Genomic DNA, 19156 nt, shown 5'->3' with positions numbered 1-19156 from the left:
CATCCACTGCTCGACCGTCATCAACCTGTCTTGACACCTCTTCAAAGAACTCAATAAGATTTGTGAGGCATGACCTGCCCCTCACAAAGCCATGCTGACTGCCTTTAATCACACTATGCTTTGCCAAATAGTCATAAATCCTATCCCTCAGAATTCTTTCCACAACTTTGCTGACCACAGATGTGAGACTGACTGGTCTGTAATTGCCAGGGATTTCCCTATTACCCTTCTTGAAAAGTGAAACAACATTCACTTCCTTCCAATCCTCCGGTACGACTCCAGTGGAGAGTGAGGAGGCAAAGATCCTCGCCAGCGGCTCAGCAACCTTTCTCGCTTCCCAGAGCAGCCTAGGATAAATCTGGTCTGGCCCTGGGGACTTATCAATCTTAATGTTTTCCAAAATTTCTAGCACATCATCTTCACCAATCTTGACCTGGTCAAAACTGTATCCTAGCTCCTCTAAGTTTTCATTCACAACAAGTTCCCCTTCCTTGGTGAAAACATAAGCAAACAACTCATTTAGGGCTTCCCCTATCTGCTCAGACTCCAGGCACAAGTTCCCTCCGTTATCCCTGATCAGCCCTACCTTCTCCCTGATCATTCTCTTATTCCTCACGTATGAGTAAAACGCCTTTGGGTTCTCCCTAATACTTCTTGCCAAACCTTTTTCGTGCCCCCTCCTGGCTCTCCTCAGTCCATTTCTGAGCTCCTTTCTAGCAAGTCTGTAATCCTTTAAAGCTGTGCTGGATTCTTGCTTTCTCCACCTTACGTAAGCTGCCTTCTTCCTTTTGACGAGAAGCTCCTCTATTCTCGTCATCCAAGGTTCCTTAATCTTACCCCTTCTTACCTGTCTCAGAGGAACAAATTTGTGCAACACTTGCAACAACTGCTCCTTAAATAATCTCCACATGTCTGTTGTGCCCTTTCTGAGGAACAATTGATGCCGGTCTGTACTTCCCAACTCCTGTCTGATAGCATCCTTTTCCCCAATTAAATATCTTCCCTCAGTAACTACACCTTTCACACTCCAAGACTATGCTGAATGTGAGGCAGTTGTGATCACTTTCACCAAAGTGCTCTCCCACCGCGAGATATGACACCTGTCCTGGCTCGTTGCTGAGCACCAAATCCAAAATGGCCTCTCTCCTCGTCAGTCTGTCTACACACTGAGTAAGGAAACCCTCCTGAACACACCTGACAAAAATGGCTCCATCCAAACCATCTGCACTTAGGAGGTTCCAGTTGATATGGGGAAAGTTGAAATCACCCATAACAACAACCCTGCTACTTTTGCATTTTTCCAGAATCTGCCCGCCGATAGATCTTCAATCTCTCTACTGCTACTAGGTGGTCAGTAGTAAACCCCCAATGTGGTGGCTGTTCCCTTTCTGTTCCTAACTTCCACCCAGTAGACTCAGTAGACAAACCTTCCTCAACAACTTTCGTTTCTGTAGCTGTGATACACTCTCTGATTAGCAATGCTACACCTCCTCCTCATTTTCCACCCTCCCTGTTCTTTTTAAACGTTCTAAATCCTGGAACATCAAGCAACCATCCCTGACCCTGTGAAACCCACGTCTCCGTTATGGCCACAACACCGTAGCCCCAAGTACTAAGTTTACCACTCTTATTCCGGACACTCCTTGCATTAAAGCAGACACACTTTAACTGATCCCTTTGTTTCATCACACGAGAAACCTTCCTGATAGATTCAATATATCCTGTCACTGTCCTGTCTGCAACTGACCCCCTCTCAGAAATGTGGCTCCGATTCCCCCCGCCCCCCCTGCCAAACTAGTTTAAATTCTCCCGAATCGCATGAGCAAATCTCCCACCCAGGACATTTGTACCCCTCCAGTTTAGGTGCAACCCGTCCTTCATGTACAGATCCCACCTTCTCCAGAAGATATCCCAATGGTCAAGGTATCTGAAACCCTCCTTCCTGCATCAGCCTCGCAGCAACGTGTTAAGTTGCATTCACTGACTGTTCCTCATCTCACCATCTCGTGGCACCGGTAGCAAACCCGAGATCACTACTCTACTCATCCTGCTCTTCAGCTTCCATCCTAACTCTCTGTAGTCACTCTTCAGATCCTCAATCCCTTTCCTGGCTATATCATTGGTGCCAATATGTACCACGATTTCTGGCTGCTCCCCCTCCCCCTTCAGACTCTTGTAAACCTGATCAGCGACATTCTGAACCCTGGCACCAGGGAGGCAACTTACCTTCCGGGAGTCCCGCTCCTGACCACAAAATCTCCTGTCAATCCGTCTAACTATCGAGTCCCCTACCACTAGCGCTTTTCTATTCCATCCCCCTTCCCTTCTGAGCCACAGTACCAGGCTCAGTGCCAGAGATCTGACAACTATGGCTTTCCCCGGTAGGCTGTCCCCACTAGCAGTATCCAAAATGGTATATTTATTGTTGAGGGGAATGGCCACAGAGGATCCCTGCTCTGACCGTCGGTTCCCTTTCCTCCCCCTGACAGTAACCCAGCTATCCTTATCCTGTGTCTGGGGAGTGATCACCTCCCTGTACATCCTCTCAATTTCCCCCTCAGCCTCCCGGATGATCCATTGTTCATCCAGCTTCAGCTCCAGATCCCTAACTCAGTTTTCGAGGAGCTGGAGTTGGGTGCACTTCCTGCAGATGTAGTCGACAGAAACATGTGAAATGTCTCTCACCTGCCACATTCTGCAGGATCTCACCCACTTAAAAACTCCCCAGAAGTCCTTTGCTCCTCCCTCACACCTCTCGGCAAATGGAGGCCCCGACGCCTGCACTAAGGTTTTTAAACCATTAGACTCACCTTCCCAGAAGTTCTTCGCTCCTCCTTCGCACCTCTCGACTCTTTTTAGTCAATCCTACCTCTCTAAATGCATGTAAATACTACCTTTCAGAATCATCTCCAGCAACGTACCCACCACCAACGTCAGACTCACAGGTCTTTAGTCCCTAAGCTTCTCCTTACAACCTTCCTTAAACAACGGCACAATATTATACCCTGGCGCTTCACTCATGTTTATAAATGATACAAATATTTCTGCTGGTCTCTACAATTTCCTCCCTAACTTCCCACAACGTCCTAGGATCAGGCCCAGGAGATTTATCTACCTTTATGTTTTCTAAGACTTTCAACACTTCCTCTTTTGTAATGTGAACTGTTTTGAAAACATCAATATTTATTTCCCTGAGTTACCACTGAGCTAATCTACCACCTGAACTGGACAAAACCACCAGCCTTCTATGGTTGATTATTTGGCAAATAATTACTCCACTCTAAATCATTTAGCTACTCACAGAAATTAATTTTACTTCTGGGTTCAGTCCAAGTTTTTCATTTTTTAAAGAAAAACTCTGGAAAGGATAGCAAGCAACTTGATATTAGTTTCAAGTTTCATTTGTTCCATTCATTTAAAAGTAGAATACATCAAAATAATAAAATAACCAGCAAAAATGTAATTGTAACAAAAATTACTTGTTAGAAGGTGGGATGAGGTGTTTGGATTACTGTTGTTTGCTGGTGACATAAATGATTTGGGCTTGGGAATCAGAAGCAAACACACCTGCCCATTTACCTACTTCTTTGGTATCCAAGGGCCCAAACATACCTTCTAGGTGAAGCAGCACTTTGCCTGCACTTCTCACAATCTAGTCTACTGCATTTGCTGCTCACAATGTGGTCTCTACATTGGGTAAATGAAGCATAGACTGGGCGACCATTTCACAGACTGGGTGACCACATCTACATTCTGCCTGCAAATAAGACTGAGCTTTCAGTTACCTGCTGTTTTAACAGACCACCCTGTTCTCTGGCTAACATCTCTGTCTCAGGCTTGCTGCAGTGCTCCAGCGAAGCTCAGTACAAACTGGAAGAACACCACCTTGTTTTCCGCTTGGGGACCCTGAAGCCCTCTTGACTCTATCAAGTTCAATAATTTTAGGGCCTGAATTACCCCATGACCTCGCCCCCTGCCACTAACATTCACCCTCCCAGTCAGATCGTTATCGATTCCTTTGTCTATCCAACTGTTCTTCCCACTTTTTGGGCTCTATTCCTACTTAACATTTACTCCTTACCCCCTCCCCACTCCATCTTCTGCATATAAACCAACATTTTCCTAGCTACCATCCGTTCTGAGAAAAGGTCACCGGACCCAAATGTTAACTTTGATTTCTCTTCACAGATGCTGCCAGACCTGCTGAACTTCTCCAGCAACTTCTGTTTCTGGTCACGTCCTGCCCTTTGTCAGGAGTCAGTGAATTCATTCTTGTTGGAGCTAATTTGTGCAAACTAACATGCAACTTTGTGGGTGGCACGGTGGCTAGCACTGCTGCCTCACAGCGCCAGAGACCCGGGTTCAATTCCTGTCTCAGGGAACTGTCTGTGTGGAGTTTGCACATTCTCCCAGTGTCTGCGTGGGTTTCCTCCGGGTGCTCCAGTTTCCTCCCACAGTCCAAAATGTGCAGGTTAGGTGAATTGGCCATGCTAAATTGCCCATAGTGTTAGGGGAATGGGTCCACGTGGGTTGCTCTTCGGAGGGTCAGTATGGACTTGTTGGGCCGAAGGGCCTATTTCCACACTGTAAGTAATCTAATAAAAAATTCACAAATGATTAATTGTACTTGTACATAGATAGTGGGTTGTTGCTGGGTGTTGACCGTCCTTTATTCTTCAGAAGGTGTGGTGAGCTTCCTTCTTGAACAACTGTAGTCCTTGGGGTGCAGGGACAATTACAGTACTGTTTGGAAGGGAGTTGCAGAATTTTGACCCAGACCCTTGCCCTTTTAGGTGGTAGAGATTGTGGGTTTGGAAGGAGCTGTTGAAGGAGCTTTGGAACACTGCTGCCATTGTGTGCTGGCGGTGAAGGAAATGAATGGTAATATGATGGGTGAGGCGTAAATCAAATTGGTAGCTTTGTCCTGGATGATGTCAAACCTCTTGATTGTTGTTGCATGCTTTGTTCATTCAGGCAAGTAGACAGCATTTCATCACACTCTTAACTTGCAATTTGTAGAAAGTGGAGACACTTTGAGGAATCAGGAGAGAAGTTATGCAGGATTCCTAGCCCCTGATCTGTTCTCATAGCCACAGTATTAATATGGCTAATTCAGTTCAGTTTCTGGTTAATGGTAACCTCCAGGATGTTCAATAGAGGGAGATTCAGCAATCATAATGCCATTGAAACTCAAGGGGAGATGCTTAGATTTCCTGTCCACATAAGCCTAGTCAATGGTACTGAACGTTGTACTGTCAGCATACATTCTTATTTTGATGGAGATGTCATCGATGAAGCAACTGAAGATGGTTGAGCCGAGGACCCATCCTGAAGTATTTCTACAGTACTGTCCTGGGGCTGGAATGATTCGCCACCAACAAAACTATTTTCCTTTGTGTTAGGTATAACTCTAACAGAGAAAAGCTTTCTGTTCTATTTTTTATTGACTCCAGTTCTGCTAAGGATCCTTGATGCCACACTTAGTCAAATGCTTCTTTGATGTCAAGGTCAGTCAGTCTGACCTCACGTTTGGCACTCAGCTCTTTTGTCCATGTTTGGACCAAGGTTATAATGAAGTCAAGAGCCAAGTGGTCTTGGCAGAACCCAAACTGGGCATCAGTGACTAAATTATGCTTTTGCAAGTGTTGCAAGAGTTAAATCTGGCTTACATTAATTCTGAGAGGAAGGCCACAACAAGGCAACATTTAAAAAACTCAGAGTGGACATATAGATGGAAAACTAATGTGAAATGGCACAACTTTGAATGAAAAATAAGAATCTAATTGCAATAGAGGTGCAAAGTGATTCAGGGTACAGATTCAGAAATCATTACAAATAGCAATGTAGGTTAGTAAAGTCAGAGAGAGTGCAAATAAAGCACTGCAAAGGACAATCTTGATTGCAAAGTACCACTTCAAGCACCAATTCCTGAGAGATGTGTGCTACCTGTGGGCCCTAGTGGATTTCTTCATTTATATAATTAAAGAAACAGGTGTTAGTCACACAGCTAGTGGCTAAGAGCTTTGTCTCCACCTGTCAAATCATCTACTCTCTGTAGTACTGTCTGAAGCAGCACTACACAATTAACCTTTCTTCTGAGATTGCATTCCTAAAGGATAAGAATTTGAAAGTTATGTTAAACAGGTGTAGAATTGTGGTTAGGCCAGACTTAGTGAGTATAGTTCTGGTCTCCATATTACAAAAGATCAAGGAAACAATGGAGAGGACATAAATAAGATATACAAAAGATGACACAAGAACTGAAAGAATGCAACTTTTCTTCTGGTATTTCATTTCTAGAAGATAAGAGTTTGAAAATTATATTAAACAGGTGTAGAACTGTGGTTAGACCACACTTAGTACATATAGTTCTGGTCTCCATATTACAAAAGGTCATGGGAACAAAGGAGAATATCTAAACACGATATACAAAAAATGACACAAGAACTGACAGAGTGCAACTTAGTATAAACTAAACAGGCTGAGGCTCTTTCCTCCACAGAAGAAAGGCTGAAATGACCTAATTTAAGTCTTTAAATCCATAAATGGGTTCAATAGAGTGGACATGGAGATGCTTCCACTGATAGGGGAACCTAATATTTAAATCAATAAATACAATATAGTTATTAATAAGTTCAATAAAGGAATTGAGGAGAAATTTCTTTACTCTGGGGATAGTAAGAGTGTACAACTCAATAAAACATGGCATGTTTGCGGTTAATAGCAGAGGTGCATTTAATGAAAAACTGGATAAGTACATAAGAGAAACAAAATAGCAGGTAATAGTGATAAAGCAAGAGGATGCAAGGTTGTAAGAGGCTCATGCAGACCAAAAACACCAGCTTAAAAATGTTGGTCGGAATGTTATGTTTCTGTGCCATCTGTGCAAGCAAAAGGGGGAATTTCTACTGTTATACGATGGTTATCGCAATTTCACAAAATGCAGAAACAGATAGTGCATATGGATATTCTGAGCATTTTTAAAGAAGTGGAATCATAAACCATTAGCCAACGTAAATAATGTTACTTCAGCATTTTATATAATGCTTCTGTATGAGATTTAGTAAGATTAAAACCAGCTTGATGACCAGCCACCTTGTTTTTCAATGTCAACTTATTACATCTTTTTCCTTCTTAGAAATTAATATTTAGTTCTCCAAATTACATTGCAGCATTCACAGACATAATGGAGCAGCCAAGCAGCATTATGTTCCAAGTTGTCATCCATGCTGTATTAAGCAGCTTTCGGGTTTATTTCCACATATGCCACTCACTGCATTGCGGAAGTTGGCACTGAAAATAAAACGTTGCTGCACCAGTTCCCAGGCCAATTTACATAGTTGATTATTAAAACCAAAGGTGCCACAGCTAAGTTGCAATGCCACAACATAAATGTATTGCTAATTATTGCATGGCTGTATGATAAAACGTCTATGAATTTAATTTCCTCACGCCTCATTTCTTGTTCACCATTCCACATCGAGGGGAAGGTGAGTACTTTCACAAGGCAGAGTTTTACAGCTCTTTACAAAAGCAATGTACAGTAGCAGTGGGTAAAAATGTAATAGTTTACTCCTCTTTCTGCTGAGTTCCTGTTCACAATCTTAATGGAGAGAGAGAGCAAATTGGCAAAGGTTTCAATGGAAAGTCAGCTTTGTGCAACTCCTTTAGAAGCTAGCTAATGAGTAATATCGATGGTGGACTGGAAGGAAGTCACTCATTCACAAGAGTGTTTGACATAGTAAGATAAAGAAGTGACCAGAGAACAATTCTTATCCATTGAACGCAAGAACGTATGTGCACTATATATTACCTCTCTAGGCCTCACAAGTTCATAATAAATACACCTTTACCCTCAAAACACTACAGCTTCACCATGTATATTTCATTCAGCTCTCCTCATTTGACACATTGGTGCTCGATGCCTAACTGTAGCACAGCCATAAATGTGACACCACAGGTGTACATTCACATACCAGTTAGTCTCAAGTCTTTCCAAGGAATAGAAATATGAAATAACTTATTTTTATAATGGGACAGATGCAGACTCCCAAGTCCTTGATTGTTAAGTCTCTAAAACACGCTAATTATATTGATAAGCACTCTATTATATTGGAAATGTGTTGCTGGAAAAGCGCAGCAGGTCAGGCAGCATCTAGGGAACAGGAGAATCGACGTTTCGGGCATTAGCCCTTCTTCAGGAATTCCTGAAGAAGGGCTAATGCCCGAAACGTCGATTCTCCTGTTCCCTAGATGCTGCCTGACCTGCTGCGCTTTTCCAGCAACACATTTCCATCTCTGATCTCCAGCATCTGCAGACCTCACTTTCTCTTCTATTATATTGGGCAAATTACTGGAGAGGATTCTGAGAGACAGGATTTATTATTATTTGGAAAAGGATAGTTTGATTAGAGATATCCAGCATGGTTTTGTGAGGAGCAGGTCATGCCTCACAAGCCTTATTGAATTATTTGAGGATGTGACAAAACACATTGATGAAGGGAGAGCAGTGGACGTGGTGTAAATGGATTTTAGCAAAGCGTTTGATGAGGTTCCCCATGGTGGGCTTATTCAGAAAGTAAGGAGGCATGGAATACAGGAAATTTGGCTGTCTGGATCCAGACTTGGCTGGCTCATAGAAGACAAGTGTGGTAGTAGATGGAAAGTATTCAGACTGGAGCTCGTTGGCAGTACTGTTCCGCAGGGATCTGTTCTGGGACCTTTGCTCTTTGTGATTTTTATAAATAACTTGGATGATGAAGTGAAAGGTGGGGTGGTAGGTTTGCCAATGACACAAAGGTTGGTGGAGTTGTGGATAGTGTGGAGGGCTGTTGTAGGTTGCCATGGGACATTGACAAGATGCAGAGCTGGGCTAAGATGGAGTTCAACCTGGAAAAGTGTGAAGTGATTCATTTTTGAAGGTCAAATTTGAATGCAGATTACAGAGTTAAAGGCAGGATTCGTGGCAGTGTGGATCAACCGAGGAATCTTGGGGTCCACATCCACAGACCCCTCAAAGTTTCCATCCAAGTTGATAGGGTTGTTAAGAAGGCATATAATGTGTTTGCTCTCATTAGCAGGGGGATAGAGTTTAAGAGCTAGAAGGTTATGTTGCAGCTCTATAAAGCCCTGGTTAAACTACAGTTCGAATATTGTGTTCAGTTCTGGTCACCTCAGTATAGAAGGAAGTGGAAGCTTTCGACAGGGTGCAGAGGAGATTTACTAGGATGCTGCCTGGACTGAAGGGCATGTCTTATGAAGAAAGGTCGAGGGAGCTCAGACTTTTCTCATTGGAGCAAAGAAGTATGAGAGGTGACTTGATAGAGGTGTACAAGGTGATGAGAGGCATAGGCAGAATGGATAGTCAGCACTTTTTTTCCGAGGACAGAAATGGCTCTCATGAAGAGGCATAATTTTAAGGTGATTGGAGGAAGGTTTAGGGAGATGTCAGAGGTAGGTTGTTTACACAGAGAGTGATGGGTGCATAGAATGCACTGCCAGCAGTGGTAGTAGAGTCAGCTACATTAGCGGTTTTTAAGCAACTCTTGGATAGGCATACGGATGATAGTAAAATGAAGGGTATGTAGCTTAGTTTGATCTGAGAGTCGGATAAAAGATTGGCACAAAGGTACTGTGCAGTACTGTTCTATGTTCCATAACCATTTAAAAGACCATTACGGCAAAGATCAAGATCATCCACATTTTGTTAGTTTTAAACAAATGTGGGAAATTCCAAGGTGCTAAATTACATCAGATGGTGAGGGGTGATGTTCATTTTTCTGTCATTCTACAATCACACTTGTATTGAAAATAAATAGTCCATTAAAAATAGCTGTGTCCTTTTACATTCCACACAGAAATTTATTAATTAAATTTGTGATGATACTTGTGCATAGTTATTCTATCACTCAACCCATAAGGAAGTATCATTTTCTGAGAAAATATAATGCAAATATTTTCAGAAGACAATAGTTTCCATGCATTTTAATCTTTTACAAGACAGACAAATATTGCCTTTTCCATTTTAGTATGCTTCCGCACAGAGTTATGCTGGAAATCGAGGCTGAAATGCATTCATAAAGTACAATTTACAGACATTACATTTTCTGCTAGGTTACTTACAACCTAATTCAATTAGCTTATTCAAATCAGCATCAGATAAAATGCTGATTTTTCTTTTAAATCGCCTACAGATTTAATAGAATAGAGAATTTTCAGCAGCTGTTGTTATGCTGCAGCTGTCTGTTTGAAATTAGGTGTGAGAGAAAATGTTGGTAGTACCCTTATGAATATCAGAGGCTGAGCAAGCATACACCAAAGAGACAAGAATTTCCATCATTATAAATGCTCAAGAAACAAAATAAATTACAAACAAGAATTTTAGTTAACATAAATGCTCAAGAATCAAAAATCACACCAAGAAGGCTTTCTAGTTATCAGTCTTAAAACATAGAGATACTATAAGATTAATGACTGTATCACTCAGATTTCTCCTCTTCCTAGGGCAGTGATTCAAGGTGAAACTGTCAGCAATAGTTAGCCTTTAGTATGCTGTATTGAGGTGAACAATGATAATAATTAGGCTAATTCATGGATACGGTGGGAGGAAAAAATTATATACAGCCAAATCTGATTACATTCTGACCCAACGATCACCTTCATGCAGAGGTTCCCCACCTTGCCACCCCACTCCCTCTGCCATCACCTGAAAGACAAAGAACTCTGATTGAGCCCCTTCCGTAATCCATGTACCTTAAAGTTAATTACAATACTTTCGCATGGAAGCTGAAAGATGTCAAGTAATTTTGATAAATATTTACATGAAATGTTTGACGACAATCATCTGAACATTCGAATAAGGTGTATCACCTATTTAGCTTATTGTAGCTAATGTGATTGTAGCTTTTCATTTCCTGTCTACTCCCTATACCCTGTGACCCTCTTGTAAAATTATTTTAAAACATAATCACAACTACCACAATGCCTACATGCAGCCACTGTTCTGACAAAACCTGAAATGTTAACTAAAAAAGTTAATATTCTCCATCCACAATATGCATACTCTTTTGAATATTTCTATCATTTGATTTTTTTAAATTTTTGTATTGTTTTAAAAGCATAAATTATTAAAAAAACAGAAATGGTTCCAAATTTGATTCTTACATTCCTCTAGCCTAATACATCCATTAACAATTACTCTAAGTCTAAAGCCAACCTTTTATCCATTCTGTCACATTCCCTTTATTGTACACCTCGAATTCAGTAACATACTGCTAAACTTGGAAGAGTGCAGAAAAGGCTGCTGCCAGGACTGGAGAGTTTGAGTTATTGGGAGAGGCTGAATAGGCTGGGGTCACTTGCCCTGGAGCATCGGAGGTTGCGAGGTGACATTATAGAAGTTTATAAAATCATGAGAGGGCATTTTTAGGGTGAATAGCTGAGGACTTTTTCCCAGTGTGGGAAGTCAAAACTAGACTGCATAGATTTATGGAGAGAGAGGAAAGATTTAAAAAGGACCTGAAGGGTAACATTTTCACACAAAGAGTGGTGCTTTATGGAATGTGTTGCCAGAGGAGATGGTGTAGGCAAGTACAATTACAACATTTAAAAAGCATCTGATAGGTTTATGAATAAGAAGGGTTTAGAGGGATACGGGCCAAATGCTGACAAACAGGACTAGTCAGATTGGGATGTCTGGTCAGTGTGGATCAATTTGTGTTCCTGTGCTGTAAGACTCCATCCACCATATCAAATTTGAAAGTTAATTTGCACTACAAATCTGTTGGCAATACTGCTCCAATAAATTTTTCTCACTTTATTTATTTTTTAAAAATCCTTCCCAACTGCCTTTAGTTAACTAATATATCTCTAAGCAAATAATTTCAGCTCATTTTGACTTCTAGACTAAATGTCTAACTATCAAAAAGAAAGTAGCAGAGCAACTCAGGAGTCCAAATACATAAGTGAAAGGACAACATAGGAACTAGCCAAATATCAACAAGCCATTCAAATTCATGCCTGATGTGCAGCTCTGCTCTGTTTACCTGCATTTGTTCCTTTCCTATTGAAAAATATACCCACAAAGTAGACCTCTTGATTACTTCTTAAAGAGTTGACATTAGCAAAGTATTATCGAGGTAGACTGGGTCTAGTTTAAAACTTCTTTCAGAATATCAGCACAGGCACGAAAAGGTCCCTCTCTCAGCTGTAAAATACGATCTATAAGTTATCCAGAACAGTTCCTGAGTCAAGTCGAAGGATATGACAATAGTACTTTCTAACTGCAGTTATTTCTTCAAGACACATTTAAAATTGGGAAACACACACATGACATGCTTCATTGCTGAGCTGTTTAAATGTAAATGACAAAAATTCAGAAGTCCAATAACATAAAAGACCCATAGTTTAAAAAAATACATAAATTGACCATTGGATTAAACAGTCTTGGGTGTGCCTGCATGACATTGGCTGCCTGAGCCAGGTTTGGCCAGGATGACAACACTCAGTCAGGGTACTTTTGGCCTGGAAACTCTTGGCCCTTATACCAAGTAAAAGGTGAATACAGTGTAATACTTCTCATACAGTTTTTCTAATATATAAGGGGTTAGGAAAATTATCACTGGACTAACTTTCCAGAACCAAGATGTTACTGGGCACACCTGTAACCCAGGGGGCAGTCAGTGTTACCTGGGCACACCTGTAGCCCAGGGGGCGGTCAGTGTTTCTCCAGGCACACCTGTAGCCCAGGGAGTGGTCAGTGTTACCCCGCACATACCTGTAGCCCAGGGAGCAGTCAGTGTTTCTCCAGGTACAGCTGTAGCCCAGGGGGTGGTCAGTGTTACCCCGGTGACACCTGTAGCCCAGGCACACCTGAGTCCAGGAGGCGGTTAGTGTTACCCTGAGCACACCTGTAGCCCAGGGAGCAGTCAGTGTTACCCTGAGCTCACCTGTAGCCCAGTGGGCAGTCAGTGTTAGCCCGCACACACCTGTAGCCCAGGGAGTGGTCAGTGTTACTCCAGACACACCGGTAGCCCAGGGGGCAGTCAGTGTTACCCCGCACAGACCTGTAGCCCAGGGAGCAGTCAGTGTTTCTCCAGGTACACCTGTAGCCTAGGGGGCAGTCAGTGTTACCCCGGCCACACCTGTATCCCAGGGGGTGATCAGTGTTATCCCAGGCACACCTGAGTTCAGGAGGCGGTTAGTGTTACCCCAGACACACCTATAGCGCAGGGAGCGGTCAGTTTTAACCCGCACACACCTGTAGCCCAGGAGGGTGGTCAGTGTTACTCCAGACACACCTGTAGCCCTGGGAGCAGTCAGTGTTACCCCGGACACACCTGTAGCCCAGGAGGGTGGTCAGTCTTACTCAGGCACACCTGTAGCCCAGGGGGCTGTCAGTGTTACCTCGGACATACCTGTAGCCTGGGGGTGGTCAGTGTTACTCAGGCATACCTGCAACCCAATGGGCAGTCAGTGTTATTCCAGACACACCTGTAGCCCAGGGGGTGGTCAGTGTTACTCCAGACTCATCTGTACCCCAGGCGCAGTCAGTGTTAGCCCGGGCATACCTGCAGCCCAGGGGGTGGTCAGTGTTACCCCAGCCACAAATGTAGCCCAGGGGGCAGTCAGTGTTACCCCAGCCACAAATGTAGCCCAGGGGGCAGTCAGTGTTACCCCAGGCATACCTGTAACTCAGGGGGCTGTCAGTGTTACCCCAGGCATACCTGTAACTCAGGGGGCTGTCAGTGTTACCCCAGGCATACCTGTAACTCAGGGGGCGGGCAGTGTTACCCCAGGCATACCTGTAACTCAGGGGGCTGTCAGTGTTACCCCAGGCATACCTGTAACTCAGGGGGCTGTCAGTGTTACCCCAGGCATACCTGTAACTCAGGGGGCTGTCAGTGTTACCCCAGGCATACCTGTAACTCAGGGGGCTGTCAGTGTTACCCCAGGCATACCTGTAACTCAGGGGGCTGTCAGTGTTACCCCAGGCATACCTGTAACTCAGGGGGCTGTCAGTGTTACCCCAGGCATACCTGTAACTCAGGGGGCTGTCAGTGTTACCCCAGGCATACCTGTAACTCAGGGGGCTGTCAGTGTTACCCCAGGCATACCTGTAACTCAGGGGGCTGTCAGTGTTACCCCAGGCATACCTGTAACTCAGGGGGCTGTCAGTGTTACCCCAGGCATACCTGTAACTCAGGGGGCTGTCAGTGTTACCCCAGGCATACCTGTAACTCAGGGGGCTGTCAGTGTTACCCCAGGCATACCTGTAACTCAGGGGGCTGTCAGTGTTACCCCAGGCATACCTGTAACTCAGGGGGCTGTCAGTGTTACCCCAGGCATACCTGTAACTCAGGGGGCTGTCAGTGTTACCCCAGGCATACCTGTAACTCAGGGGGCTGTCAGTGTTACCCCAGGCATACCTGTAACTCAGGGGGCTGTCAGTGTTACCCCAGGCATACCTGTAACTCAGGGGGCTGTCAGTGTTACCCCAGGCATACCTGTAACTCAGGGGGCTGTCAGTGTTACCCCAGGCATACCTGTAACTCAGGGGGCTGTCAGTGTTACCCCAGGCATACCTGTAACTCAGGGGGCTGTCAGTGTTACCCCAGGCATACCTGTAACTCAGGGGGCTGTCAGTGTTACCCCAGGCATACCTGTAACTCAGGGGGCTGTCAGTGTTACCCCAGGCATACCTGTAACTCAGGGGGCTGTCAGTGTTACCCCAGGCATACCTGTAACTCAGGGGGCTGTCAGTGTTACCCCAGGCATACCTGTAACTCAGGGGGCTGTCAGTGTTACCCCAGGCATACCTGTAACTCAGGGGGCTGTCAGTGTTACCCCAGGCATACCTGTAACTCAGGGGGCTGTCAGTGTTACCCCAGGCATACCTGTAACTCAGGGGGCTGTCAGTGTTACCCCAGGCATACCTGTAACTCAGGGGGCTGTCAGTGTTACCCCAGGCATACCTGTAACTCAGGGGGCTGTCAGTGTTACCCCAGGCATACCTGTAACTCAGGGGGCTGTCAGTGTTACCCCAGGCATACCTGTAACTCAGGGGGCTGTCAGTGTTACCCCAGGCATACCTGTAACTCAGGGGGCTGTCAGTGTTACCCCAGGCATACCTGTAACTCAGGGGGCTGTCAGTGTTACCCCAGGCATACCTGTAACTCAGGGGGCTGTCAGTGTTACCCCAGGCATACCTGTAACTCAGGGGGCTGTCAGTGTTACCCCAGGCATACCTGTAACTCAGGGGGCTGTCAGTGTTACCCCAGGCATACCTGTAACTCAGGGGGCTGTCAGTGTTACCCCAGGCATACCTGTAACTCAGGGGGCTGTCAGTGTTACCCCAGGCATACCTGTAACTCAGGGGGCTGTCAGTGTTACCCCAGGCATACCTGTAACTCAGGGGGCTGTCAGTGTTACCCCAGGCATACCTGTAACTCAGGGGGCTGTCAGTGTTACCCCAGGCATACCTGTAACTCAGGGGGCTGTCAGTGTTACCCCAGGCATACCTGTAACTCAGGGGGCTGTCAGTGTTACCCCAGGCATACCTGTAACTCAGGGGGCTGTCAGTGTTACCCCAGGCATACCTGTAACTCAGGGGGCTGTCAGTGTTACCCCAGGCATACCTGTAACTCAGGGGGCTGTCAGTGTTACCCCAGGCATACCTGTAACTCAGGGGGCTGTCAGTGTTACCCCAGGCATACCTGTAACTCAGGGGGCTGTCAGTGTTACCCCAGGCATACCTGTAACTCAGGGGGCTGTCAGTGTTACCCCAGGCATACCTGTAACTCAGGGGGCTGTCAGTGTTACCCCAGGCATACCTGTAACTCAGGGGGCTGTCAGTGTTACCCCAGGCATACCTGTAACTCAGGGGGCTGTCAGTGTTACCCCAGGCATACCTGTAACTCAGGGGGCTGTCAGTGTTACCCCAGGCATACCTGTAACTCAGGGGGCTGTCAGTGTTACCCCAGGCATACCTGTAACTCAGGGGGCTGTCAGTGTTACCCCAGGCATACCTGTAACTCAGGGGGCTGTCAGTGTTACCCCAGGCATACCTGTAACTCAGGGGGCTGTCAGTGTTACCCCAGGCATACCTGTAACTCAGGGGGCTGTCAGTGTTACCCCAGGCATACCTGTAACTCAGGGGGCTGTCAGTGTTACCCCAGGCATACCTGTAACTCAGGGGGCTGTCAGTGTTACCCCAGGCATACCTGTAACTCAGGGGGCTGTCAGTGTTACCCCAGGCATACCTGTAACTCAGGGGGCTGTCAGTGTTACCCCAGGCATACCTGTAACTCAGGGGGCTGTCAGTGTTACCCCAGGCATACCTGTAACTCAGGGGGCTGTCAGTGTTACCCCAGGCATACCTGTAACTCAGGGGGCTGTCAGTGTTACCCCAGGCATACCTGTAACTCAGGGGGCTGTCAGTGTTACCCCAGGCATACCTGTAACTCAGGGGGCTGTCACCTCCTGTGTGGGACTTTATCAAAAGCTTTCTGAAAGTCCAGGTACACTACATCTACTGGATTTCCCTCGTCCAACTTCATAGTTACATCCTCAAAAAATTCAAGAAGATTAGTCAAGCATGATTTCCCCTTCATAAATCCATGCTGACTCTGTCCTATCCTGTTACTACTATCCAGATGTGCAGTAATTTCATCCTTTATAATAGACTCCAGCATCTTTCCCACCACTGAGGTCAGACTAACTGGTCTATAATTTCCTGAATTATAGACCAGTTAGCTACACACATGTAGCCCAGGGGGCTGTCAGTGTTACCCTGAGCTCACCTGTAGCCCAGGGGGCTGTCAGTGTTACCCTGAGCTCACCTGTAGCCCAGTGGGCAGTCAGTGTTACTCCAGACACACCTGTAGCCCAGGGGGCAGTCAGTGTTACTCCAGACACACCTGTAGCCCTAAGAGCAGTCAGTGTTACTCCAGACACACCTGTAGCTCTAAGAGCAGTCAGTGTTACTCCAGACATACCTGTAGCCCAGGGGGCAGTCAGTGTTACTCCAGACACACCTGTAGCCCAGGGGGCAGTCAGTGTTACTCCAGACACACCTGTAGCCCAGGGGGCAGTCAGTATTACTCCAGACACACCTGTAGCCCAGGGGGCTGTCAGTGTTACCCTGAGCTCACCTGTAGCCCAGTGAGCAGTCAGTGTTACTCCAGACACATCTGTAGCCCAGGGGGCTGTCAGTGTTACCCTGAGTTCACCTGTAGCCCAGTGGGTAGTCAGTATTACTCCAGACACACCTGTAGCCCAGGGGGCTACCAGTGTTACCCCCCACACACCTGTAGCCCAGGGAGCAGTCAGTGTTACCCCGGACACACCTGTAGCCCAGGGAGCGGTCAGTGTTACCTCGGACATACCTGTAGCCTGGAGGTGGTCAGTGTTACCCGGGCATACCTGCAGCCCAGGGGGTGGTCAGTGTTACTCCAGACACACCTATAGCCCAGGGGGCTGTCAGTGTTACCCAGAGCTCACCTGTAGCCCAGTGGGCAGTCCAGACACACCTGTAGCCCAGGGGGCTGTCAGTGTTACCCTGCGTTCACCTGTAGCCCAGTGGGTAGTCAGTGTTACTCCAGATATACCTATAGCCCAGGGGGCTGTCAGTGTTACCCCAAGCATACCTGTAGCTCAGGGGGTGGTCAGTGTTACCTTGAGCACACCTGTAGCCCTAGGCGCGGACAGTGTTACCCTAGACACACCTGTAGCCCAGGGGGCTATTGGCGTTACCCTGAGCTCACCTGTAGCCCAGTGGGCAGTCAGTGTTACTCCAGACACACCTGTAGCCCAGGGGGCTATTGGCGTTACCCTGAGCTCACTTGTAGCCCAGTGGGCAGTCAGTGTTACTCCAGACACACCTGTAGCCCTAGGCGCGAGCAGTGTTACTCCAGACACACCTGTAGCCCTAGGCGCGAGCAGTGTTACCCCAGACACACCTGTAGCCCTAAGAGCGGTCAGTGTTACCCCGGACACACCTGTAGCCCTAAGAGCGGTCAGTGTTACCCCAGACACACCTGTAGCCCAGGGAGCAGTCAGTGTTACCCCAGACACACCTGTAACCCAGGGAGCAGTCAGTGTTACCCCAGACACACCTGTAGCCCAGTGGGCAGTCAGTGTTACCCTGAGCTCACCTGTAGCCCATGGGAAGCGGTTAGTGTTACCCCCCGGCGCCACGTTTACCTGATCCTGTTTTTCCTCAGCGCCAGCTCCTCCTCCTCCTCGGTGCCGAAATCCAGGGACACGTCCTCGGTGTCGTCGACGAGAGCCTGGAGACAGTTAAGAGAGAGGGGGTGGGGTTAATTAATAAAAACACGGAGAGAGGGCCGGGTGGGGTCTGGAAGGAGCCGGGACCGCGGTGACGACGACGAGGAGGAGAAGGAAGAAAGATGCCGGGCCTTCCTCACCTGCCTCATGATCCCCGGTGTCGGAGCCGTAAGCCTCCTCCGCCTCCTGTCACAGCAATGGCCGGTTGTCAAGGGAGACCGTTTGCGAAGGGGGACCAGTTGTCAAGGGAAGGGGCCGGTTGCCAAGGGGCCTGTACGGCAGTTAAACGGATCCGGCGCGAGCGCAGCCCAGGGAGGGAGGGGAGGGGAGAGCACGAGCAGCGTTCACCGTAACTCATGGGCAGCAACATCTATCATTCACATCGACCCCAGCACAGCAACCAAATGATCAGCATTCCCCGCCCTGCCTCCTCACCACTGAAAAACACAGCAATCCAGTGAACTGTACCACCGAGAGAGCTGGCCATTCTGCCCATCGTGCCACCCAACCCAACCCAAACCCTGCAGATGGTTGGTCAGCGCTGCTGCCTCACAGTGCCAGGGAGCCGGGTTCGATTCCAGTCTCAGGGTGACTGTGCGGAGTTTGCACAGTAATGAGAGGTATAGACATAGTTCATGGTGGTTGTCTCTTCCCTAGGATGGGGGACTTCAAGACTTGGGGGTGCCTTTTTAAGGCGAGAGGAAAGAGAATTTTAAAAGACGATAGGAGGCAATTTTTTAGACAATGGGTGATTCACGAGTGGAATTAACTTCCAAAGGAAGTGGTGGATGTGGGTACAACTACAATATTTAAAAGACATTTAAAAGTATATGAATAGGAAAGGATTGGAGGGATATGGGCCAGGAACAGG

At 46.4% G+C, this 19156-nt stretch overlaps 1 protein-coding gene across 4 annotated transcripts in view; it reads right to left on the bottom strand.

The window, feature by feature from the left end:
- The window catches only part of LOC122560851 (Golgi apparatus membrane protein TVP23 homolog A-like), a 58626-nt gene extending 39794 nt beyond the window's left edge, over positions 1–18832 (bottom strand). For 2 of the 4 annotated variants that reach the window (XM_043712018.1, XM_043712017.1), the window contains exons 1-2: positions 18426–18832; positions 18202–18287 (exon numbers count right to left, since the gene is read on the bottom strand). In XM_043712018.1, the coding sequence (XP_043567953.1) occupies positions 18202–18287; positions 18426–18434 (95 nt within the window). In that variant the 5' untranslated portion in view covers positions 18435–18832. The remainder of the gene's footprint in view (positions 1–18201; positions 18288–18425) is intronic. The other 2 variants (XM_043712016.1, XM_043712015.1) reach the window with 2 other exon arrangements.
- Between the last annotated feature and the right edge of the window lie 324 nt (positions 18833–19156).

The sequence above is a fragment of the Chiloscyllium plagiosum genome, chromosome 21 (genome assembly GCF_004010195.1).
Source record: "Chiloscyllium plagiosum isolate BGI_BamShark_2017 chromosome 21, ASM401019v2, whole genome shotgun sequence".
Taxonomy (NCBI): domain Eukaryota; kingdom Metazoa; phylum Chordata; class Chondrichthyes; order Orectolobiformes; family Hemiscylliidae; genus Chiloscyllium; species Chiloscyllium plagiosum.
Note: the sequence above shows the minus strand (reverse complement) of the source record. Positions and strands in the feature narration are given on the sequence as shown.